This window comes from Molothrus ater, chromosome 18 (genome assembly GCF_012460135.2).
Source record: "Molothrus ater isolate BHLD 08-10-18 breed brown headed cowbird chromosome 18, BPBGC_Mater_1.1, whole genome shotgun sequence".
Classification (NCBI taxonomy): domain Eukaryota; kingdom Metazoa; phylum Chordata; class Aves; order Passeriformes; family Icteridae; genus Molothrus; species Molothrus ater.
In genome coordinates, this window is record NC_050495.2 from 12,997,841 (window position 1) to 13,022,203 (window position 24,363).

At 61.8% G+C, this 24,363-nt stretch overlaps 3 protein-coding genes across 3 annotated transcripts; 2 read left to right on the forward strand and 1 right to left on the reverse strand.

Moving 5' to 3' along the window:
- Positions 1-961: 961 nt before the first annotated feature.
- On the reverse strand, positions 962-8,692 carry PES1 (pescadillo ribosomal biogenesis factor 1). The gene is made up of 15 exons (XM_036393561.2): positions 8,617-8,692; positions 8,200-8,279; positions 7,443-7,596; positions 7,255-7,364; positions 6,125-6,296; positions 5,308-5,397; positions 3,985-4,101; positions 3,772-3,849; positions 3,324-3,413; positions 3,039-3,169; positions 2,784-2,909; positions 2,505-2,689; positions 2,256-2,419; positions 1,717-1,884; positions 962-1,438 (listed from the first exon to the last, which is right to left on the reverse strand). The coding sequence occupies exons 1-15, from the start codon at positions 8,638-8,640 to the stop codon at positions 1,352-1,354; spliced, it is 1,776 nt and encodes a 591-aa protein (XP_036249454.1). The 5' UTR covers positions 8,641-8,692; the 3' UTR covers positions 962-1,351.
- Positions 8,693-9,677: 985 nt separating this feature from the next.
- TCN2 (transcobalamin 2) lies at positions 9,678-12,832 on the forward strand. Its single transcript, XM_036392874.2, has 10 exons — positions 9,678-10,056; positions 10,565-10,754; positions 10,828-10,875; positions 10,956-11,089; positions 11,186-11,344; positions 11,420-11,595; positions 11,892-12,066; positions 12,156-12,348; positions 12,508-12,629; positions 12,726-12,832. The coding sequence occupies exons 1-10, from the start codon at positions 9,990-9,992 to the stop codon at positions 12,785-12,787; spliced, it is 1,326 nt and encodes a 441-aa protein (XP_036248767.1). The 5' UTR covers positions 9,678-9,989; the 3' UTR covers positions 12,788-12,832.
- A 524-nt stretch (positions 12,833-13,356) lies between these two features.
- Positions 13,357-17,671, forward strand: SLC35E4 (solute carrier family 35 member E4). Its single transcript, XM_036392877.2, has 2 exons — positions 13,357-14,308; positions 15,565-17,671. Exons 1-2 carry the CDS (start codon positions 13,708-13,710, stop codon positions 15,990-15,992), a joined length of 1,029 nt encoding a protein of 342 aa, XP_036248770.1. The 5' UTR covers positions 13,357-13,707; the 3' UTR covers positions 15,993-17,671.
- Positions 17,672-24,363: the final 6,692 nt, after the last annotated feature.

Below are 24,363 nucleotides of genomic sequence, written 5' to 3' on the forward strand. Positions count from 1 at the left end.
CTGCCCGGCCGGCCCAGGCCCTCAGCCTGGCCTGGGAGCAAGGCCTGGGCCCGGGGATTGCTTGTTTGGGGTCGGGGTTTTGGGAGCTGAGGTATGTTTGGAACTGGGGTTGGTTTGTTTGGAACTGAGGTTGGTTTGTTTGGGGTCGGGGTTGGTTTGTTTAGGGCTGGGGTTTGTTTGTTTGGGCCAGGAGCTCCCGGGGTTTGAGGCCCCGTTCGGGGTCTCCTGCTATGAGGGGAGCCCCGGCCCTGGGGGTGCCCCAGGGGTCGGTCCTGCTCCTCCTGGGAGAGGGGAAAGCAAGGAGAAAACCATGAAAACAAAGGAAAAAGCCTTCCAACCCTCTCAAATGGAAAAAAAAATATATTAAGAGGGGGAAGGAGGTAAAAAAAAAGGGGAGGGGAAACAAAGCAGTGGAACAAGTGAAGGGGAAAAATAAAATAAAAAAATAAAAAGGAATAAAAATAAAAGGAAAAAGAAAAAAAATGGAAAACAAAGGGAGAGAATGGAAACAGTAAAAAGAAAAAAGCACTTAAATAAAATCAAAAATTAAAAAAAAAAAAGAAAAAAAAGAAAAAATATTTAAGAAAAGAAACTATAAAGTCTGGATATTCCCAGCTGTTCTGTCTGAGCTCACTCCCTTCCAGGGGGTGTCTCTCTCCAGATCCTCTGTGTTCCCACAGCAGTGCCAGGGGTGTCCTCCAAAAATTCTTCAGAGTGAGACAGAGCATTCACCACATTTGGGGACAAAGGTGGGCCCCATAAACCCCATGAGACATCTTGTCCCCAGCTGTGGTGTCTCCAAGGTGTTTTTGGGGGAAAACCCAAGACTGACAGATAACTGCTGCTGCCAGGAACACATCCAGCAGGATCAGCAACCCTGGCACCAGCCATGGATCTCCACATCAGCCCCTGAGGGGCCTCCCCCACACCCAGGCAGAAGGAGCAAACAAACACCACCAGAAAAGCATCACCTTCTTTAATTAAAAATAAAAATACAGAGGAATATGGTTTTCTGTGTGGACACTGGGAAGCACTGGGCTCTGGGCTCCACACTCCTCTGCCCCGGGGAGCTCTGGGAGCCAGGCTCCAGCAGCCAGGGCTGTGCAAATTCACACGGAACAATCCCAGAGCTCTCCTTGGCCTCCTCTTCCTCACGCAGAGGTGGCAGCAGCAGGGAGAGGACAGTCCTTGTAACACCGACTCCGCAGAGGGGAGCGGGGCAAAGGCAGAGCAGCAGGTGGATTTACAGGTGGGAAATGTTTCAAACACAGCATTTCTGCCCCAGGAGCAAAGCCAAGGGTTTTCCACCCAAAGGCAACAGTGGAAAACCATCCAGGAGCCCCCGGCCCCGTCAGGCTTGTCGCGCCTTCTTGTTCTTCTTCTTCTGCTCCTTGAGGGCTGCATCGTGGGCTTTCCTCTTCTCAGCCAGTTTGTTGGCCTGGGGAGAGACCCCCGAGACCCTCAGTCAGAGCAGGACAGGGGCTGCAAGCCCTCAGACCCACCCAAGCTCCAGCTGCACGTGGAGGATGGGCCCCATGGCACCAGGATCAGGGCTGGGATATAGAGAGGGGACACAGGGAGTTCTGCCCACCTAGGCAGCCTGGGGACACTGGCAGGGACCTCAACACCTTCACCAGGGACAGGGACGAGCGGAAGGAATGAGTGGGTTTGGGAAGAGCCCGCCCCAGGATGCAGGTGAGGGCCCAGCCTCCGTACCTCGCGGATTTTGCGCTTCTTCCCGAACATGATCTTCTTGTAGAGGTACTTCTCCCTCTTCTTCATCATCATGATGGCCAAGCGCTTCTCCTCGTTCTGCTGCTCCTGCTCCAGGCGCTGCTTGTCCTCCAGCCGCACCTTCCCTGCTGTCACCTTCACAGGGAGCACCTGTGGGGAGCCAGGGAGCTCTGGACACTGGGAACCCCCTCCTTCCACAGGGACAGGCATTTCCAGCCCTTCCACTGCGGGCCAGGGAGAGCCACAGCTCTCACAGCCAGGCCCTGACAGGGCTGGCAGCTGCAGCTTGTGAGTGTGGGGCCAGGAGCACCCCTGGGAGTGTTCCAGACTGGGCTGGACGGGGCTTGGAGCAACCTGGGACAGCAGGAGGTGCCCCTGCCTATGGCAGAGGCTGGAACAAGATGAGCTTTAAGGCCCCTCCCAACCCAAACCATTCCATGACTGAGTATCCCAGTGGTCCCAGGACAGGGACACCCCTCAGCAGGGACAGCGACACCAGGGCTGCCTCCATGGGATCCCACCTTGTTGCTCTGCGTGCTCTGAGTCTTCTGCTCTTCCATCTTCTGCTCTTCCATCTTCTGTAATTTCATCTCCTCTTCTTTCTCAGACTCATCTTCCTCTTCCTCCTCTTCTTTGTCATTGTCACCTTCCTCTTCTTCCTCCTCCTCCTCTTCACTCTCTTCCTCTACAAAGAGACACCATCATTACCCTTGGGATGCTCCAGAGCAGGCACAGCCCAGATCCCAAACTCCTCTGGGGGCTCCCAGCACCTGGATTCTCTCCTCTCTGCAGGGCCAGCAGCTTCAGCTTCTCGGGAGGGACGTAGTCACCCTCCTTCTCTGTCACGAAGGGCGAGAGGTGCGGGGGCAGCAGGACCCCGGGGAAATAATCGGCCACGGGCAGGCACAGCTTGGCGTTGACCGAGTCAAAAACCCACTGGGGCTGCAGGTAGTACCTGGGTAGGGCAGAGGGGTCCCACCTGAGGCTCTGGAGCCCATGGGACAGCTCTGGGATGGCTGCTCCGGGCAGGGCCCCCCTGCCCCACTCACCTGCCAACCACCTGCTTGTCCAGGCGGGGCCGGTCGATGATGTGGTGGGTGATGGACGGGTCGGTGGCGTCGTAGGTGGCACCGATGCACAGGGACTTGTCCCAGGACACCTGGCCGCCAAAGCACCTGTGGGCAATGCCACCGAGGAGTCAGACAGGCGGGTGGGACCCTCAGGGTCACCTCACCCACAGGACATCGGGTGGCTGGCCCCAAGAGTCCTGCCAGAGGGGGAGGCCAGGGCTGCCCAGCACGCACCGGATGACGAAGGCCAGCGGCTCCCGGGGCACCTCCCTGTTGAGGAAGAAGCGCAGCCCCTCAAAGAGCTTCTTGTGCTTCTCCAGAGCCTCCTGCTCCTTCTTCTTGGCGTCCATCAGCTCTGCTGTCTCCTGCTCAGAGCAAAGCCCTCAGCCTCCTCCCCACACAGCCCTTGCCAAGGCCCCCTTGGCCAAGAGGGGTCTCAGGAGCTGTCCCCAAGCTGCCAGCCTGGGCACAGCACAGGATCCCCCAAGACCAGGGATGAGCCCCCCACCAGGGTCTTACCCCCTCTACTGGGAATTCATCCATCTCCACCTCGTCCTCGTGGGTTGGAGCCACTGCCCGGGCCAGGCTGGCGCTCAGAGCCGAGAGCCTCTGCAGGGAGAGGACACGGAGTCACCTCCAGGGGGTGGGAACAGGGGCAGCCCCACGGGGGAAGGGGATTTCTCAGAGCAAGAAGCTGGAAGAGCCAGGGCCTGGACAGAATTCAGCCTCCTCCAGGCACCATCCCCAGCATGGGACTCTGGGGGGGTCCCTGGCCATGCAGGGGGAGGCCGGTGGTGCCCAAAGCCGAGCCCAGCTCTGCCCTACAGGAACAGGGAGTTTGGGATCAGCCCCCTCCACCCTGCAGGGATCTGGCTCTGTCCTTCGGTGCCACGCCAGGAGGGCTGTGGGCAGGACACGAAGGCCACACAGTGTCCCCACAGGTCACAGTGCCAGCAGTGTCCCTTACCTCCAGGTAGCTCTCTGAATCCATGGCGTACTCCTTGCCCTCTGCAGGCTTCAGCTCATCCTCAGCCTGGCTGTCGATCTGGGGAGGAAAACGGGTGAGGAGGCAGCTGCCAAACACATATAACCGAAAAATCTCTCATTTCCACCCTCCCTCCCCACCAATCCAGTTGCCACCACCCCAGGGTGGGATACAGTGACCCCGGGGTGGCCTCACCTTGGGGGGGTACAGCAGGTTCAGGGACTGGTAGAGGCGGAAGTTGACGAAGCCCAGGAGGGTGGTGTAGAACTCGGTGAAGGTGGCCATGACCCGGTAGTCCACGTCTGTGGGGTGCTGCCAGACACAGGATGGGACACAGGGATAAAGGACCCCCCTACACAGGGGCCCATCCCACACACAGTGTCAAGGATCCCACAATATCCCCATTTAGGAAGGGACTCACAGGGATCATCCAGGTCCTGTCCCAGACCCCCAACAATCCCACCCTGTCCATCCCTGGCAGTGCTGTCCAAAGGCTCCTGGAGCTCTGGCAGCCTCGGGGCTGTGCCCATTCCCTGGGGAACCTGGGCAGTGCCGGCACCCTCTGGAGGAAGAGCTTTTCCTTGAAAACCAACCTAAACATGCCCCAAATGCAGAGATGACACAGCCACCACCAGACCCTGGGCAGGGAGAACTCTGCAGGCTTCCCCCAGGGTCCTGCTGCCACCCCTCCATGCCTGGATACATGGAACACTTCATCCCACCATGGATAGGGACCTTGGGGTTTGGTCCAGGGACTCCAACTCTTCAAGGTGAAGAGTGCAAGAGGCAATGGCTTCCCACTGCCAGAGGGCAGGGATGGATGGGATAGTGGGAAGGAACTGTTCCTGGCAGGGTGGGCAGGCCCTGGCACAGGGTGCCCAGGGCAGCTGGGGCTGCCCCTGGATCCCTGGCAGTGCCCAAGGCCAGGCTGGATGGGGCTTGGAGCATCATGGGATAGTGGAAGGTGTCCTTGCCCATGGCAGGGGTGGAATGGGATGGGCTTTAAGGTTCTTTTCAACTGAAAACATTCCAGGGTTCTATGATTCAGAACCATAAAGCCACAAAACCTAAACCAAACTGTGCTCAGCCCTGGAAATCCTGAGTGGGAATGGAGAGGGCCCTGCTGTGCCTGTGAGCTCCTGCCAAGGCTCAGGGGAAGTTGTCCCAGCACAGCAGGGACATCCCCATGCCCTGCTGCCTGGGGGACACAGCACAAGCCCTTTGGGGAGGCTGCAGGGATGATCTGACTCATCATTTCCCTTGCTCCACCAGCCTTGCTCCCACAGGTTAATCTTTAATGGCGGATAAAGGAGCACATTAATGATTGGGGACACATGAATGACTGGGGAGACTGGCACCGGCAGCCCCGGGGATCCCGGGGTGACAGGTGGCTGTGTCCCCATGTGCCTCTGCAGCCAGGCCCCATGGTCTGTGTCCCATGTGCCACGGGACAGTCCCTCTCCCCTTGGTGATCCCCAAGGACCCAGGGTGATCCCCCAGGCTCTCCCCAGTACTCACGTCGTGGGCGAAGGCGTAGGGGGTGATCCAGGTGATGGGCTGCCCCAGCACCTCTGCCTGGTAGTAGATGCCCTTGATGGAGAGGAACACCTGGCAGGACAGAGCACAGGCTCAGTGGGAGGAATGCTGCTGTGTCCCTGTCACTGTCATCCTGACCCTGGCAGGAGGTTCTTCAGATCCCAGTGGGATGTGTGACCCGATAATCCAGTGGGATCCCTGCCCCGACACCCCAGTGGGATCCTGTCACAGACATGTTTTATGAAAAGTCCTTTCCTTAGGATTTTTTCTCCTGAGAAGCTGAGAGGCCTCAGGAACAAAATGTAAACAATGATTATCTGCTGCTGTGGAATGCAACAGGTGCATCTGGATTGGTCTCATGTGGCTGTCTCTAATTAATGGCCAATCACAGTCCAGCTGTTTGGAGTGTCTCAGTCAGTCACAAACCTTTGTCATAATTTCTTTTCTATTCTTAGCTAGCCTTCTGATGAAATCCTTTCTTCTATTCTTTTAGTATAGTTTTAATATAATATATATCATAAAATAATCAATCAAGCCTTCTGAAACATGGAGTCAGATCCTTGTCTCTTCCCTCATCCTAAGACCCCTGTGAACACCATCACAATATCCCTGCCCCAGCATCCCAGTGGGATCCCTGCCCTGACCCCCCCAGTGGGATGTGTGACCTGACATCCCAGTAGATCCCTGCCCTGACCCCCCCCGTGTCCCCCTGCCCCGACCCCACGGTGTCCCCAGCAGGGCTGAGTGTCCCCAGCAGGGCTGAGTGTCCCCAGCAGGGCTGAGTGTCCCCCAGTCCCACCTTGCGCAGGGAGCGGGAGGCGATGATGAAGTTCTGGAACTCTATGGCCAGGCGCCGGCACAGCTGCACGGTCTGCACGTGGCACTTGCCCGTGCGGGGGAAGGTGGAGAACAGGAAGCACATGGACAGGGCATCGTCCAGGTCCCGCAGAGCGTCCACAAATGTGGGGTACCTGTGCCCGGGGGGGGGGACACGGGGGTCACAGCCAGCCCCAGAGTCCTGCAGAGGCTGCTGGGGCTGGGGGAGAGACCGCGGCTGAGGAAGGAATGGGAACTGTGGAGCATCCACCTGCACATCCCAGCAGAGCACACAGAGAGTGATGAACGGCCTCATTTAGGAATGGTTATGGGGTTTCCTCCCTCCTGTGTGCCCTCCTTGCTCATGGTCACCAAACTCACCAGAGACTCGGCAGGATTAACCCTCCACCAGCCCTCTGAGGAAAGCATCCCACAGGAAGAGCAGGGGAGCTGCTAGTGTTCTCCTGGAGCCACCCAGGATGGCTGGGCATTCCCTGCTCTCTCATTCCTTCTTCTCCAGCCCAGAAACACAAAACTCCACCAATAACTCCAGAAATTGCACACAAGGTAGATTCCCAGAGAGGAATGGATGTGGTGAAAGATCAGAGAATCCCAGGATGGTTTGGGTGGGAAGGGACCCTAAAGTCCATCCAGTGCCACCCCTGCCATGGCAGGGACACCTCCCACTGTCCCAGGCTGCTCCCAGCCCCAATGTCCAGCCTGGCCTTGGGCACTGACAGGGATCCAGGGGCAGCCCCAGCTGCTCTGGGCACCTGTGCCAGGACCTGCCCACCCTGCCAGGGAACAATTCCTGATTCCCAATATCCCATCCATCCCTGCCCTCTGGCAGTGGAAGCCATTGCCCCTTGTCCTGTCCCTCCATCCCCTGTCCCCAGTCCCTCTGCAGCTCTCCTGGAGCCCCTTTAGGCCCTGCAAGGGGCTCTGAGGTGTCCCTGGAGCCTTCTCCTCTCCAGGTGAGCACCCCCAGCTCTCCCAGCCTGGCTCCAGCCCTTGGAGCATCTCCATGGCCTCCTCTGCACTGGCTCCAGGTCTCTGCTGTGCTGGCCCCAGGGCTGGATGCTGCTGCAGGTGGCTCAGCCAGGGCTGCCTCACCTCTCCTTGACGATGTGGTCGAGTTTGTAGGTGGGTTTGTTGTCCTTCAGCCTCTCCACAGTGCCCCATTCGCTCTTCCCATAGGCCTTGCGCAGCTTCCTGACAAACACCTGGGGGGACAGGGGGACATGGGGGCTCTGTGGGCCAGGACAGGCCCCGGGGGGGCCCCTCGGGGGGGGGACACTCACCTTGTACTCCCGGAATTTGTTGACAATAGGCTCATGGAGCAGGAATTTGATGTCTTTGAGCAGGTAGAAGGTCCTGGGGGCAGTGGAGCCCTTGTTCACCTTCTTCTTGTGCTTGGGCTCGTGGGGGTAAATCCCCTTGAGGATGCAGAGGCGCCTGGGGATGGGGACAGTGCTGGGACAGGGGGGCCACGGCTGCCCTGTGTCCCCTGGGCCAGCCCAGGCCCCACCCGTGGAGGGGGAGCCCCAAACTCAGCAGCCTGAACCCAGGGCAGCTGCAGGGCCCCGAGGGACAGGGGACAGGGCCAGTCCAAGGGCCACTCCTCGGGGAGGAGCTCAGGGATTGCCACGGCCACCCCAGAGCCCAGCACAGATCTCGGGGGTCCCTACTCTGCTCTCCCGGGGGGCTCTGGGGGTCCCAGGGGGCTGAGGGGCGATTGCTGGGGCCTGGATGGGCACAGCCCAGGAGGGCTGGGGGGTCGGGGGCCCATGGGGGTGCTGGGGACGGGCAGCGGGGGGGGGCGGGGATGCTGAGGCTGTCCCGGGGGACTTCAGGGGTGCCTGGGGGAGGGCTCAGGGGCTCCGGGGATCCCGGGGTTCGGGGGGTCCCGGGGCCACCCTCGCACCCACCGCCGGCTCCTTCGCCCCTCGCTGCCCTGGGTGGCACCGGGGGAGCTCAGGGCACCGAAGCGTTCGCAGGAAGGGGGTTCGGGGTGCGGGGGGCACCGCAAGGGCCGCGGGGTCCCGGGTCTGGCCGCACCTGAAGTCGGGCAGGCTCAGCTGCAGCTTCTTCCGTGCTCGGTTCCGGGTGATGTAGTTGGTGGCGGCTCCGCGCTCGTACTGAGAAGAGACGGGAGCGTTGGGGGAGCTTGGGGCTGTGGAGGGGACCCCCGCAACCAGCCCGGGGCCACCGGGACCCCCGGGAGCGGAGAGGGAGGAGGGACGGGAACCAGGGCATGGGGGGCTGGCAGGGGGCACCGGGCATGGCCAGCCCGGGGGCAGGAGCGGAACCGGGCACCGGGAGAAGGAGCGAGCACCGCCGCCAGGGAGGGCTGCAGGGGCACGGCGCGGCCAGAGGGGCGGCACCGGGGGGCACGGAGAGGGGAGGGAGGAACGGCCCGGGGAGGCACCGGGCGGCGAGCCCGCGGCCGAACAGAGAGCGAGAAGGGCCCGGTACCTTCTTCTTCTCCAGCCCGCCCATGGCCCCAGCGCCGCCACCGCCGCCGCCACGTGCCCTGAGCCACGCAGGACCCCACGCTGCCCGCGGCTCGCCTGCGCCCGCCGCCGGGCCTGCGCACACCGGAGCGGCCCCGCGCGGGCACCGAGAACGGCGTGAGCACCGAGAGCAAAGCGGGCACCGAGAGCAAAGCGGGCAAAACGGGCGGGCGGGCCGGGGCAGGCGGCACCGGCGGCTCAGTCAGGCGCGCCGCGGGCAGCCCAGAGCCCTAGCAGGAGGGGTCCTGAGGCGCAGAGCGCACTGGGATATTGCGGTGCCCTGTGGGGCATGCCGGGATATAGCGAGGCAGGGAGGCGCGAAGCACGTCGGGATATACAGCTGCCTAGTAGCGCGGGGCATGCCGGGATGTACCGAGGCGGGGCTGCGCAGGGCATGCCGGGACACAATGAGGCAGTGGTGGCACTGAGCACGCCGGGATATAGCGAGGCAGGGGTGGCGCAGAGCACGCTGGGATATAGCGAGGCAGTGATGGCGCGGAGCATACTGGGATATAGCGAGGCAGGACCGGCGAGCATGGCCTGGGTTCGGGGGCCGGTCACATCCCGGGATGGCGCCCGCGGGTCCCTGCCCGGGTCTGCGGGCCCCGCTGCCCTCCTGTGGTCCCTGATGCCGCAGCACCGACCGCAGGCAGCGGCCTGGGGGCCCACAGCAGGGCGGGTGTTTGGCGAACACCCGGGCACGGGGGGTCTCTGTGGCAGAGGCTCCCCAGGCCCGCCCCCGTGCTCGGGGTGTCCCCGGGCTGGCGGGACCTGAGCCCAGCCGCGGGCCCCGGGGTCCCCTCCTGGCTCAGGACTCTACGTCCTCCCCGGCGGGGGGAGTTCCACCTCGCGGGGCTCAGGATCCCCTCACCTCTGGCTTTAGGGATGTTTGGGGGGTTCGTGCCCCTCCCCGCCCGTCCCGCGGCTGCCAGGCGCGGCTGATCGATCTCCGCTTTCTCGATTAAATCGTTCTTGGAGGCGAGCATGGCGATTCTTTCCAGGGGCCGGGTTTGGCCGGGTTTCAGCCCTGTCTATTTTTGGGCTGTGGCCGCCGGCTCTGCCCCGAGCAGCGGCAGCTCGGGTCGGGCTGCCCCGGGCAGGCTGTCCCGGGCAGGCTGTCCCGGGCTGCCCCGGGCAGGGTGTCCCGGGCTGCCCCCGCTCCCCTCGGCTGTGCCTCAGCCCGACTTCGGCCCCGTTTGTGCTGACTCGGCCCCGGCGTGCGGAAACGGCCTCTCGCCACACCTTCCCGTGCTATCCCCGCTCCGGGCTCGTCCTGTCTCTCCCGACTGTCCGGTGGGGCTGTGACACCCCCGTGTCCCCCTGTCCCGCTCCGCCATGGGGCTGCCGCTCGTGCTGCTGCTGCTGCTGCTGCTGCCCGCGCTCCTGCCCGCCCGCTGCTGCGGTGAGTGCGGCCCCGGCCCCCGAACCTGCCCGGGACCCCCCGGGCCGGGGCTCGCCCTGAGCTCGGGGGGTCCCCGAGGAGCGGGGCTGGGGGGATGAGCCCCATCTCCAGCGCCTCGGTGACAAATTCTCCGGGGCTCAGCTCCCCCAACCCAGCCCCTGCCGCCCCTTTCCCTGCCCGGAGCCAGCCCGTGCCCACCCCCCACCACGGGTCCCTGGGGACAGAGGTGTCACCCCTGCCCTCCGCCACCCCCTCGGGGTCTCTGTGCTCCTGCTCCATGTCACGTCTCCTTGTTTCTTCCTCTTTTTTTGGTGGGAAATCTGGAGGTTATGGGATTTGGGGGGGGGACGCGGAGGGTGTGGGGTGTGTGGATGGGTGGGTGCTGGGGGTCCCTGCCCACCGCGGCCCCACGCAGCTTTGGGGGGCTGTGGGGCTGCAGGGCCGTGCCTGGGGGGGTCTCGGCCCTCTCGGGCCCCCTCACCTGCGCTGCCTCTCCCGGGCCGGGCAGAGCCCCCGGCGGGCTCGGCGGGCGCCGTGCGGGCGCTGAGTGCGCGGCTGCTGGGGCTGGCGGGGGACCCCGCGCGGGACCCCGACCCCGCCGTGTACCTGGCCCTGCGCCTGGCCCGCGAGCACCACCCCCGGCTGGAGCAGCGCTACCTGGAGCGGCTGCAGGACGCCTTCCAGCACCCCTACGGCAGGTGGGTGCCCGGGGGGTCCCCACGGGCCTTTGGGGCCGCCCCTGTCCCCCGCACTGACACTCTGTCCCCGCAGGAGCCTGCAGGGCTACGGCCGCTCCCGGTGGGACGCTGAGCGCAGCATGTAAGTGTGGGTGTCCCGGGGTCCCCTCGGGACAGGTGACGCCTCGGGCGGTGTCCTGGGAGGTGACCCGTGCCTTGCAGGAGCATGGAGGAGCCCCCGCACACGGGGCGGCTGGCACTGTACCTGCTGGGGCTGCAGGCCACCTGTCCCCCACTCAGTCCCCATCGCTCGCTGGTGACATGGCTCAAGTACTACCTGGAGGAGGAGTGGACAGGTGAGGGTGTCCCTGCGGGGTGAGTGCCCCCCTGGCACCTACACGTCTGGCTGTGAGGCACCGGCTCACCCTGGTGACACCACACATTGTCCCCAGGCTCCCAGCAGCGAGGCCACCCCATCACCAGTTACTACCAGTATGGGCTGGGCGTGCTGGCACTGTGTGTGCACCGCAAGCGGGTGCGGGACCAGGTGGTCCGGCAGCTCCTCACGGCCCAGCACCACAGAAGGCTTGGGCATGGTGACAACACCGTGGGTAAGGGCCCGTGGGCACAGGCGGTGGCACCCTGGCGGTGTGTGACTCTGGGGTGACACCGGGGTGTCCCTGCAGACACCGAGGCCGTGGTGGCACTGGCCTTCACCTGCCTGGAGCGGAGGAGGTTGGTGGGGACCGAGCTGGCAGCCAAGCTCCGGCTGGCTGCACACGAGGCCAGCAGGAACATGGCCAAGGCCCAGGGCCCCGACGGCGTCATCGGCAACATCTACAGCACCCCGTGGGCCCTGCAGGTGGGTGTCACCTGAGGGGACATCTGGGCTGGTATGGGGAATGGGCATGGGGGGAAGTGGGTCTGCAGATCTGGGTGTGGGTGCAGATGCAGATGTGGGTGCAGATGTGGGTGTGGGTGCAGATGCAGATGTGGGTGCAGATGTGGGTGTGGGTGCAGATGTGGGTGTGGGTGCAGATGCGGATGCGGGTGCCCAGCAGATGCAGCTGCTGTGGGGCAGGTGATGCTCAGCAGTGCAGTGCCCACGTACCCAACCCTCCCCCCTCTTCCCACCACCTCCGTCCCTCCCTGTCCCAGGTGTTCCTGGCCACAGGCGAGTGCCAGACGGAGCCGGCGTTCGGCCAGGCCATGGCTGCACTGCTGGAGAACCTGGAAGCCTTCGGCACCGCTGCCACCATGGCCCAGGTGCTGCCGGTGCTGCACGGCCACTCCTACCTGGACATCGCCTCCTGGCACTGCGGGGAGGAGCCAGGTAGGAGCTGGGCTAGCGGGATTGTGGTCAGCGCTGGTGTCACCACAGGGGTGGCTGCGTGTCTCCAGTGCCGTGGTGGCTTCTCGCAGACACGCTGACACCCCTGGACATGGAGCCTTTGCCTGAGGTGCCGGGGAACAAGATGGTGCAGCTGGTGGTGGAGTGTCCCCTGCCCTGGTGCTATGACCTCCAGCTCTACGACCGCCTGGTGCCCGTGCCCGCCGCCGCCTCCCTCTTGGACGTGCTCCGGGCGGCTGCGGTGCTGGACCCCCGTGAATTCAGGTGTGTGGGGCTGTGGTGGCCACGTGTCCTGCACCTGTGCCCTGTGCCGGGCTCACTCTGGTTCCCAGCTCACAGCTCCCTTGGAGCAGCTCTGTGCCCCCCCAGCAGTGCCGAGGCCGCAGCCTCGCCCCCCTGATCCCACTGTCCCCCCCCTCCCAGGTTCCACACCCAGGACACCCCCCAGGGCCCCTTCCTGACCCAGGTGCTGGGGCTGGAGGCCCGGCAGGAGAAGCGGAACTACTGGCAGATCCTGTCTGCGCCCAACACCCCCCTGCAGATGGGTGAGTGGTGGGTGGGGGTCCCTGGGGAGGTGGCAGGGGTCCCCCACAGCCCCATGGCTGCTGTCTCACCCCAGACTGTTGCCCCTCTCCCCACAGGTATCGCTGAGTACAGACCCCCGGATGGGGCGACCCTCATCCTGCGCCTCAGCGAGTGGTAGAGGGTGGGGGGTGATGGCAATGAAACCCCCACTGTGGGCACAGGACCTGCCGGCTCCCTGCCTCCTGCTTTCCGTGGGCCAGCACCCCAAATCTGCCAGGGGCGGGAGGAGGGGACACACACCATGCTCTGTGTCCTACAGGTGCAGTGGGACAGGAGCACCAAAACCAGCAGCTCCTCCAGTCCTGGTTGCACTCGAGAATGGGGCAGGCGGCCGCTGGGAGCAGCCGTTTTTGGGATGTCCCAAGCATTTTTGGGACGGCCAAAAATTTGGGGAGCCCGCGTCAGCGCTGTTCATCCTCAGCAAGCTGGATCCTCCTCCTCTGTAACCCCCCGGGGGTTACTGAGCCCCCACTGTCCCAGGGCTCGGGCACCGCAGTGCCCGAGGGGCACCCCCAAATCTGCACATCTGTGACTCCCCCGGGCGTTTAACCCGGCCCCCAAAATCCCTGGGACAGCGGCGGGTCGGGGTCGGGGGCGATGGGGCCGGGGGCCGGGCGGGGCTTGGAGGCGGCTCCGCTGTCGCCGCGGAGGGCGCTGAGGGCCGGGTGCCCGGCGGGCGGTGCTGGCTGTGCCCCGGTGCCCGTGCCCGCCGTGCCCCGCCCGCCCGGCAGTGACGCGCTGCCCTCGCAGGGCGGAGCCTCCGCCCTCCGCTCCCGCCATCACCAAACTTTCCGCCCGCCCCGGCCGCGCCGCCGCCTCCCGGCACATGGCACCGCCAGCCCGGCGCTGAGCCCCGCCAGCACCCCCGGCCGGGGCAGCGCCACCCGGGCAGCGGGGACAGCGCGGCCGCCGCCGCGGGGAGCGGGGACAGCGCGGCCACCACCGCGCCAGCGCCGCTGTCACCGGCAGCCATCGCGGGGCTCCGGGAGGACGGGGCAGAGCGGCGAGGGGCGGCCGGAGGCGGCGGAGCCGGTGCCCATGTGCCCGCGGTCGCGGCGGGGCGATGAAGCCGCGATGAGCGCGGCGGGCGCGGGCACCGTGCGGCCCTGGAAGCCCGACCCGGGGCAGGCGCACGGGGGGCGGCCGCCGGGGCCGGCGCTGCCGCTGACCCTGAGCGTGCTGGCCTGGCTGGGCACCGGCACCACCATGGCCGGCCTCAACAAGTGGATCTTCGCGGCGCACGGGTTCCGCTACCCGCTGCTGCTCTCGGCGCTGCACATGCTGTCCGGCGTGGCCGTGGGGTACCCGCTGGGCTGGGCGCGGGCACCGGGCCCCCGGCCCCGCGCCAGGATCTACCTGCTCAGCCTCACCTTCTGCACCAGCGTGGCCCTGGGCAACCTGGGCCTGAGCTACGTGCAGCTGGACGTGGCCCAGGCCGTGGCCACCACCACGCCGCTGGTGACGCTGCTGCTGGGGCTGCTGGGGGGCCGGCGGCCGCACCCGCTGCAGTTCTGGGCCATGGGGCCGGTGTGCGCCGGGGCCGCCTGCAGCATCGCCGGCGGGCTCTGCTTCTCCCAGCCCGGCTGCGGCTTCCTCCTGGCCGCCACCGTGCTCCGCGCCCTCAAGTCCATCCAGCAGAGTAAGTGCCACCTGTCCCTGTCCTGCATGTCCACCCCTGGGGCGCGGGGGTGCTGGTGTCACCTCGGTGCCACCCCTGGTGCTGGGGGTTCTCCCTGCTCGTCCTGCCACCCTCTGTGCACCCTGGTGTCATCCCAGCCCCAATGCCACCCCACCCTATCACTGGTGTTACCCTAATGCCTCCTTTGGGCTTTGACCGTGGCCACAGTGTGACGCAACTGTGGTGGCACTCTGGCTCCCAGTTTCACCCCAGTCCCGGTGCCACCTGCTGTCCCTGTTGGCCTTGGTGCCACCTTTGTATCACCCCAGCCCCAGTGGCACCCCAGAGCCACCCTTGCCCCTCTCAGGGCTGTGTAGTGTTTGTGGCCCTGCCCTGAGGTGACATGACTCTAGTGTGTCAGTGGTGACACCATTAGTGTCCCTGTGGTGTCCTTGGGCCATGGAGGGTGGAAGTGCCCTAGCTTGGCTCAGGGTCACCCAGCCTGTCCCATCCCCGTGGGCTGCTGGACCCCCTGCAAGTCCCCCCTTCCCAGGGTGGCCACGGTGCCACCTGGGCCATGGTGTCCTTGGCACATGGCAGTGAGGAGCCAGCTGGGATGGTTCTGGCTGGGAAGGGAGCGTTTCCTCTGGAGCCTGTGACTCGGAGCACCGTGGGGACAGGCTCTGGCATGGGGCCCTGTGCCCACCCCAAGGGCTCCATGGCTGTAGTGGGGTGCTGTGGCCCCCCCAAGGGACACCACTGGTCATTGTGCCACTGCCCTGTCACCCTTTCACCCCTGGTGGGACATGGACAGTGGCCCTGGGGAGCATAAGGGCATGTCTGTGTGTTGCAGCCGGCCATGCTGTGCCTGCTGTCCCCACTGTCCTCGGATGACCTGAAGGGGGGGACATGGGGACAAATGCTCTGAAACGGGCTGGGAAAGCTGCCCTGTCCAACCCTCCCAAACACAGGCACCCGTGAAAGCAGACACCCTCGGAATCACGGCATCCCCAGAGTGGGACACCCCCTAAACCAAGGAATCCCAGAAATGAAGGACTCCTGAACAGAGACACATCCAAACCAGGGAACCTCTAAACTGGGACCTGCCCAAACCAGGGCACCCCCAGCCCACGGAAGGAACTGCCCCCCTTCATTTTCCCCTTCCCAGTGACATTTGGGATCTCTTTACTGCTCTGTCTCCCGTGGGTGCTGGGTGTCCCTGCAGTGGGTGGCTGTTCCCATGGGATGTCCCACTGACCGTCCCCCTGTCCCCCCAGGTGTGCTGCTGCAGGAGGACCGTCTGGACGCGCTGTCCCTGCTGGGCCTGACGTCCCTGCCCAGCTTCGTGCTGCTGTTCGGGGCGGCCGTGGCGCTGGAGCTGGGCCCCTCGTGGCAGGGCGTCCTTCGCCCCGATGCCGCGCTCTGGGGCTGCGTCCTGCTCAGCTGCCTGGGCTCCGTCCTCTACAACCTGGCCACCTCCTGCCTCCTGTCCCTCACGTCTGCCCTCACGCTGCACCTCCTGGGCAGCCTCACCGTGGTGGGCAACCTGCTGCTGTCGTGGCTGCTGTTCGGCACGCGGCTGGGCGCGCTGGGCTACGCCGGCGTGGCGCTGACGCTGGCGGGGATGGTGCTGTACCACCAGCCCCGGCTCCTGGCCGCCTGCTGGGGCCTGCGCGGGCTGCGGCGGCACCCGCGCCACGAATAGGGACCCACGGGGGGTCGGGGCCGGGAGGGCTCTGGGGGAGCGCTGTGCCCACGTGTGCCAGTGTGTGTGACTGTGCACGTGTGTGCCAGTGTGTGTGACTGTGCACGTGTGTGTGCCAGGGTGTGTGACTCTGTGCCAGTGTGTGTGACTGTGCAGTGTGTGCCAGGGTGTGTGTGACTGCACGTGTGTGCCAGTGTGTGTGACTGTGCAGTGTGTGCCAATGTGTGTGTGACTGTGCACATGTGTGCCAGTGTGTGACTGTGCACGTGTGTGCCAATGTGTGTGTCACTGTGCACATGTGTGTGCCAGGGTGTGTGACTCTATGCCAGTGTGTGTGACTCTGTGCAGTGTGTGCCAGGGTGTGTGTGACTCTGTGCCACACGTGTGTCAGTGTGCATGGTTGCATGCATGTTGTGTTTTCTGGTGTGCCCAGAAGTGAGTGTATACACCCTGCTTTGCACAGTATCAAGGTGTGCTGGTGAGCACAGCACTGTGCACATGGATGTGCTGATGTGCACACGTGATGTGTGCACATGTGTGGAATTGCACATTCTTGGGTGTGAGTGGGTCTGTTCACAGCTCTGTGCTTGTGGGTATGCACAGGCTCTGCAGGTGTGAGCATGGCCCTGTGTGGGACGTGCCTGTGTTGATGTGTATGACACTGCACACATTGGTGTGCACAGCTCTGTGTTCGTGTGTTGGTGTGCGTGTGTTGGTACGCACATGTTAATGTGCATGCATTGGTGTGCACATGTTGGTGTGCACAGGCTCTGTGTGCACATGTTGGTGTGCATGCATTGGTGTGCACATGTTGGTGTGCACAGGCTCTGTGTGCCACCAGGTCTCGTGCTTGTGGGCACCTGTGCATTGCCCCAGGCCGTACACAGGTGTGTACATGGTGTCTATGTGGCACAGGTGTGCTGGTGTGTGCAGGCTGGGCGTGCACAGCTGTGTGTGTGTGTGTGTGTGTGTGTGCAGGTGTGTGCTGCTGGCAGGTCCCGCTGTGCACTGGCTCTGCACGTGTCCCTGTGTGCACACAGGGCCCAGGGACATGGCTCTGGACACAGCTCTGGATACACAGCTCTGTGCATCCAGCTGCTGTCCCACCTGGGGAAACGGACGTGTCTGTGTGTCTGGCTGTGTGTCTGTGTGTGTGTGTGTGTGTGTCACTACTGAGCTCTGCTGGCTGGAGTGGCCCCTGGCTCTCTGTGTACACTCGGTTCTCATGGCTGAATCGAACGCCCAGGACAGGGCAGGTGTGTCCCTTCTCCTGTCCCCGTCCCCACCGTGTCATGACAATCCCACGGGGCTGCCGGTGGTGCTGCCGATGTTGCCCTTGTCCCCACCACGCCCCTCAGCCCCCACAGCTGTCCCCACCCCTCCCAGCTCGCTGCAGACTGGCATCCGTGGCAGAGATGGTGAGAGCCCAGCCGAGGGCACGGGAGCAGCCTGGACCAGCTGCCATCGCTCCAGGACAGTGGTGGGCTGTGACACGGACACTGCTGGGCTGTGACACAGCACATGCTCGCCATGGCAAAGGGACAACCCGGTGTGTGTGCCTGGCACTGCTGCGGGGTCCGTGGTGGCCGTTGCCACATTTGTATCCCCACGCCGGGGCCGAAGGACCCAGCTCCGATTGCACTTGTCCCAAAATAAAGCTCTATTTTTGTTGAACTCCACCCTTGGCTCCCAGCGATCTCCTGGCCAAGAAGGAAGGAAGGGAGGAGCACTCAGTGCAGGGATAGGAAAGTGAGGCACAGAAGTGCCTCAGGATGTGGCAGCTCTTGGGAAGCTGTGTCCAGCATCTCCAGCTCCAGCAGGGACAGCTGTGGCTTGGCAGCCCCAGGGCTGGCACTGGGACGCCCCACAGGACACGGGAGGATGCAGTGACACAGAGAGCAGTCACTGACCACAAGTGTCTGGAAAAGGGTGGGTGCTTTGCCCTGCCCTGGGGTGCCATGACACTGGAGCATCCTGTCCCCTGAGTCATGGAATCATGGAATATCCTGGCTTGGAAAGGATCCACAAGGATCATCGAGTTCAGCTCCTTGCCCTGCCCAGGACAGCCCCAAAAGTCACACCATGTATTGCTTGTTCCACCCTTCTCAGCCTGGTGACTCACTTGAACACAAAAACACAACCCCGCTTCCCCCGGAAAATCCTCACTGGTTCCCGCCCTCTTTCCCAAACTGCGATTTTTTTCCATTATTGGGGCAGTGATTTGAGGCTGCTTCCAGCAGCCCCCGAGGAACGGCTCCTTCCCAGCACACGGGTGAGGGATGGGCAGCTCTCCGGGGCGTGCCCAGCGTGCCACCGCTGCTGCCACCTTTGCCAAGGTGCCCCAGGTGCGGCTGGAGTGGTGCCCATCCAAAAAGGACACAAAGGGCCCGCAGTTATCGGCCAGCGGCCCCTGCTCTGGCCGGGAGCGTGTTTGCTTTCTGGGCTCACATTCCAGAGGCATTTTCACAGCGGGGAGTGTTGGAAGGAGGAGTGAGACCTGCAATCCTGCCACCTGCAGCATGGCCGGCTCAGGAGCCCTCCCCAGGGGCTCCTGCCTGTCCCAGCCCCTGACTCATTTGCTGGCACTGGGGTCTGCCTGGATCCCGGCTCCATCCATGGCTTTGCCTTTCCCACCTTGGATCCAGTGCCGTGTGGTGCTCCCAGTGCTCTGCAGCTCCCTGTGTGTGTTCCTGTGCAGTGGTGACAGTAGCTGGGGGTTCAAGGGCAGCATTCCTGCTGGGATTGGGGTTGTGTTGCCTGTGGAAAGCCCAGCAGTGGTGGGAGGGGTGGCTGGCTGTGGTGACCCTCTCTCTGGGTATTCCAGGCCATGATCTCAGCCTGGTGTTATCCCTCTGCTCTGGCCCCAGGAAGGATTTGGTTTCCCACCTCTCTTGACAGCTGCCCCTGTGCTGAGCCTGGTGCTGCTCCGGCCAAGCTGGATGAGGGAAAGGCATTCCAGCCCTGGGGTTTTTGGGAAGGGAGCAGATGGGACACCTTCCTGGAGAGCAGCCCCTGGCACAGGGCAGGAAGAGCCCAGCTGGAACAACGGGCACAGCCCTCACATGGGCATAGGTAGGGGTGGCTCCTTCTGAGGAGGGGTCACAGCTCTGAGGGATGGGGGGCAGTTCCACATGCTTGGAGGTGCTGGCTGACAAAGAATTATGGAATCACAAGATGCTTTGGGTGGGAAGGGAACTTAAAGGTTATCTCATCCTATCCCTTGCAATGGGAGGGACAACTTCCACTATCCCAGGGTGCTCCAAACCCCATCCAACCTGGCCTTGGACACTTGTAGAGATGCAGGAGCAGCCACAGCTTCTCTGCAGAGCCTATTCCAGGGCCTGCCCACCTCCCAGGGAATGATTTCTTCCCAATATCCCATCCATCCCTGCCCTCTAACAGTGGGAAGCCATTCCCTGTGTCTTGTCCCTCCACACCCTTGCTCAAAGTCCTTCTCCATCAAGGAGCTCCTGGCAAAGTGTGAAAGTCCAAGGTGGGAGAAATAAACCCGAGTCCAGTGGGACAGGGTAGTTATGGCATTGTGCCAGACAGTTTTCACTGATCTGCTCTGAACCACTGCTGAACCCTTCCTTGGAAGTGGTGATGGAATGTGCTGGGATGGTGCTGGGGCAGGAGCAGCATGTGCCCACACAGGGGAGAGGAAATCCAGGCTGGATTTACTGTGTTCTTGGGAGCACAGGGTGGAAATGATCTCTGTTTCAGGACAGGGATTAACTGCTTCCCTGGGCCTGTCTGCCCTGGCACAGCAGGCTCTGGGATCTGCATCAGGGACAAACACTTGCTAAGCTGGGGAGCCTGAGCCAGGAAATGACATCCTGGGATATGCTGGGTTGTGCTCTCAAACCTACCACATCCCAGTCCTCAAAGAGTGTCAGGGACTGTCCTGGCTATGGAGCTGGAATTATGGCAAAGCCTTTTTTAGGGTAGATGTAAGAATGCATTTTTCCTTGTAGGACAGCCTAGCCCAGAGAGCTGAGGGTGTTTGAAGCTGCCCAAATGAGACTGGAGGCCAGGAGATGGACAGGATGACCCCTCAGACTCCCTTCCAGCCCCACAGCCTCATTCCAACACCCAAAAACCCCCTTCAGGCTTTGTCCTTGACCATTTGGTGGCTTCCCTGATGGTTTCACTGCTGGCTTCACTGCTGGCTCTGTGTCACAGGCTCCTGCCCTGCCCTGAGCAGGCTCTTGGCTGAGTAGCTGAGATTCTAAAAGATGAAATCACAGGAGCTTAAAGACATTTTAAAAGTCTTAGAATCAGAGGAAGATGGAGTGGTTAAGGTTGGATATGCTCTCTAAGATCAACAAGTCCAACTGTTCCCCCCAGCACTGTCAAGGTCAGCACTAACCCATGTCCCCAGGTGTCACATACTCACATTTTTTTAACATTTACAGGGATGGGGACTCCACCACAGCCCTGAGCAGCCTGTTCCAGTGCCTTACCACCCTTTCTATGAAGAATTTTTCCCTAATATCCAACCTAAACCTCCCTTTGTGCAACTTGCGGCCATCTCCCTTGTCCTATCTCTCATTCCCTGGGAAAAGAGCCTGACCCCCACCTGGCTCCAGCCCCTCACATCTGTTTGGGCTATGGGACCCCACCAAGGAATGGGCTTCTTCACCATCAAGGAGCAGCTTGCTCAAATCATAAGACATGGAATGATTTGAGTTGGAAGGGACCTTAAAGTTCATCTCATTCCAATGCCCTGCCGTGGGCAGGAACAACAACCATGGATCTCCCAAGCACCTCCTGAAAAACAGTTGTGGCAGTCAAGCTGGGGAAGAGAAAGGTGACATCTTTGGGTCTCTCCCAACCAGAGATGCTGGAGCCTGTGCTCGTCCTTCCCTCTCTGGAAGGCAGCAGATGACAGGCCTGTGAGTTGCTGTCTCAAAACCCAAAGCTGTATCCCAGTTAGGAAAAACAAGTGTTGGTGACATTCCAAGTCTCCTGACTCACAGCAAGTTGCTGTCCTGCCTCAGCAGCACATTTTGTGCTGGAATAAAACAACACTCCCTGAGCACGTGGTGGTCTCAGAGTGCCTGTCAAGGCCCTGGTACAAATGAGATGTGAAAACTGTGCTGATTTTATTAATAGTAAAATTCACTACTTGCTGGGGTATCTCAAACCCTCTGTACTTTCAGCAGCCCAGACTTCATGTTCCAGCTCCTCAGATGTGAGTTTATTTTCAGTGCTCCAGCATGGCTCTGAAAGAACTGCTGCTGGCTTTCCCTGGATTTCTTGCCAAGAGGTCACAACAGCTCATTTGTACTCAGAGCAGCAGAGTTTCTCCTACTCCATTTCCATAAATGTGGGGCACCATCCCGGCTGGAGAGCTGAGCATCTGGATCTGCTGATGCTGGACCCTGCACTGGCCTGACCCTGCTGCCAGGAGCTGCTGCTGGGCTCTGCTGGGGTGGCAGGATTTGACCTTGGAGAAAGCCACTGTGAGCTGGGCTGAGCCCCCAGTGTGGGCAGCAGGGGAGGGGAGATTCTGCACCTCTGCCCTGCCCAGGTGGGATCTCACCTGCAGAGCTGCCCCAGTCCTGGGGCCAGGCACAGGAAGGAGCTGGAGCTGCTGGAGAGAGTCCAGAGGAGACACCAGGATGAGCAGAGGGATGGAGCAGCTTTGTTGTGAGGAAAGGCTGAGAGAATTGGGATAGCTTGGCCTGGAGAAGAAAAGGCTTTAGGGTGACCTAATTACAGCCTGCCAGTACTTGAAGAGAGCCAACAAGAAAGATGGAGAGAGAAAGAAAAATGGAGAGAGACTTTGGACAAGGGTCTGGAGAGACAGGACAAGGAAGAATGGCTTCAAACTAAAGGAGAGTAGGTTTAGACTGCATATTTTGAAGAAACTATTCCCTGTGAGTGTGGGGAGGCCCAGAGAAGTGGTGGCTGCCCCATGCCTGGCAGTGCCCAAGGCCAGGTTGGACGGGGCTTGGAGGACCCTGCGATAGCGGAAGGTGTCTCTGCCCATGGCAGGGGGTGGAACAAGATGAGCTTTAAGGTCCCTTTCAATCCAAACCATTGAATGATTCCATGATTCCATGGTTCTGTGCTTCTATTCCCATAGGGGCCATGTACTGGAGAGGAATGTTCCATCAGGCCAAGCAGCCAGTGGGGACTGAATCACCCCTGTGTGTCCCCACGCCCTGGGTCCTGGTTGTCACTGAGCCCAGCAGCTGCAGGCGTGGGGGTGTCCTTCAGGGGGACACACAGATGCTCCACGTGGGGACAGAGCCTGGTCACTACTCCAGGCAGACACCAAGGATGGTGCTGGTGCAGTGGGTGAAGGGCAGGAGAAGCTGTTGGGTCACTGTGTCACTGAGGCAGAGTTTGGAGGTGACTCCTGACAGACCGCCTGCCAAGGTCACCATGACAACAACCGACCAGCAAGAGCAGAGATGGGGTCATGGAGGAGCAGGGCCAGACACGGCCTCGTGTCACCTTCTTCACACCTTCCCAGAGCCAGCAGATCAGCTGGCCCCGGTGCACGGCTGGGGGACCCTCACACCATCCTGGGGCTGGGGGACCCTCACACTGGGCTGGGGGACCCTCACACCATCCTGGGGCTGGGGGACCCTCACACTGGGCTGGGGGACCCTCACCCTGGGCTGGGGCTGGGGACCCTCACACTGGGCTGGGGAACCCTCACACTGGGCTGGGGAACCCTCACACCATCCACCATCCTGGGGCTGGGGAACCCTCACACTGTGCTGGGGGACCCTCACACCATCCTGGGGCTGGGGGACCCTCACCCTGGGCTGGGGCTCCCTCAGACTCTGAGAGCAGGTCTGTGGGCCTCTGACATGAAGCCCTTTCTGACGCAGAGCAGCCCTGCAGATTGGGACCTTGACTTGGACTACCCCCTGCCCACCTCCAGCAGCCACAGCAGTGCCCATGAGCTGCAGCTCTTGGAGGAGCAGGTGAGGTCTCCTCTTCCCTGGGACAAAGCTCATGGCCCCCTGTGGCACAAGGAGGCCTTTAGGTCTTCAGCCACCTGGATCAGGAGGGGGTGCCAAGGCTCTCTCCAATGGCTGGGAGAGGCAATTGTTGGATTTGGGCCATCTCTGAGTGGTTGTGCCCACCACAAGTGATTGTGCCTCCATCCTAACCTCAGGACACAGCTGTCATATCCTATCTCCAAATCACCTGTGGTTTGGAATAAGCTACAGACATCATTGGCCACGGGCTTGACCTGGACTCAGATGTTGTTCCAATGGTACCCTGGAAGAGAATAAATTTAGATTGGATTTTGGGAAGAGATTCTTCCCTGTGAGGGTGGGGAGGCCCTGGCACAGAGTGCCCAGATCTGTGGCTGCCCCTGGATCCCTGGAAGTGTTCCAGGCCAGGTTGGATGGGATCTGGAGCAACTTGGTCTGGTGGAAGGTGTCCCTCTAGCCTGAAGCAAGATGAGCTTTAAGGTCCCTTCCTGGGCTTCTCCTAAGCCCAAATCATTCAGGGATTCAGTGATTCTGTGACTCTGTGATTATGCATATTGGAGCTTTTTGCTCAGAGATCACCTTGGCCATGATGAGGGATGTGGTGGGATCTGTCTCTTCCTGAAGACAAGCACCACTTTGGAGTTCTTTATTTCATGGAAGGAGAGTGCCAATAAAGGCTTATGTTTGCTCTCACAAAGGTAAAAAAATTTGACAAGGCCAAAAAGAAAACTCATCGTCTCTACAAACAATTACAGCAGCAGTTTTTGAAAGAACAGGAGAGAAAGATGGCGTGGAGGAAGAAGACAGCCGAACAGTTTAAAAGATCCCTGGAAGTGTTCGATCGCAGGAGCGGGAAGGTGCCCGGTCCCACCTCCCGTTTGCGGGCGGCTGAAGCGAAGCCCTTGGAGCAGAGGCGCGTCCAGAGAGCTCCTCCTGCAGGCCGTGCCCCGGCTGCCAGCACACAGGAGCTTTAGGAGCCCAATTCTACAGCAATAAATCAGTGCAACCCCTCTGGTGCTGCTGCCCTTTAGGATCGATGGGAATGGGGTCTTTGGAGAGCCTGGGCTGGGAGGGAGCAGTGAGGGAGCTGGGGGTGCTCAGCCTGCAGAAAAGGAGACTCAGATGTGACCTTATCACTCTACAGCTGCCTGAAAGGTGGCTGTGCTCGGGTGGGGTTGGGCTCTTTCTCCAGGAACTGACAGAACCAGAGGACAGTCTCAAGCTGTGTCAAGGGAGATATAGGTTGGATGTTATCTTTCATGGAAAGAGTGATGAAGTTCTGGAACGGCCTGCCTGGGGAGGTGGTGGAGTCACCATCCCTGGATGTGTTTATAAAAAACCTGGATGTGGTACTGGGTGCCAGGGTTTAGTTGAGGTGTTGGGGCTGGGTTGGACTCTGATCTTAAAGG

Bases quoted from the DNA above. Each gene is read 5' to 3' on its own strand.
- PES1 (XM_036393561.2), bottom strand. From the start codon at position 8,640: ATGGGCGGGCTGGAGAAGAAGAAG. The intron at 3,850-3,984 runs GTGAGGCCACCC...TTTCCTCCCCAG, and splicing joins ACCTGCTGTACCCCCCCAAG to ATCGACAGCCAGGCTGAGGA. The intron at 3,414-3,771 runs GTAAGGGACACT...CTCTCCCTGCAG, and splicing joins ATTCAGAGAGCTACCTGGAG to AGGCTCTCGGCTCTGAGCGC.
- SLC35E4 (XM_036392877.2), top strand. From the start codon at position 13,708: ATGTGCCCGCGGTCGCGGCGGGGCGATGAAGCCGCGATGAGCGCGGCG. The intron at 14,309-15,564 runs GTAAGTGCCACC...CTGTCCCCCCAG, and splicing joins CCTCAAGTCCATCCAGCAGA to GTGTGCTGCTGCAGGAGGAC.
- TCN2 (XM_036392874.2), top strand. From the start codon at position 9,990: ATGGGGCTGCCGCTCGTGCTGCTGCTGCTGCTGCTGCTGCCCGCGCTC. The intron at 11,090-11,185 runs GTGAGGGTGTCC...CATTGTCCCCAG, and splicing joins CCTGGAGGAGGAGTGGACAG to GCTCCCAGCAGCGAGGCCAC. The intron at 12,349-12,507 runs GTGTGTGGGGCT...CCCCCCTCCCAG, and splicing joins CTGGACCCCCGTGAATTCAG to GTTCCACACCCAGGACACCC.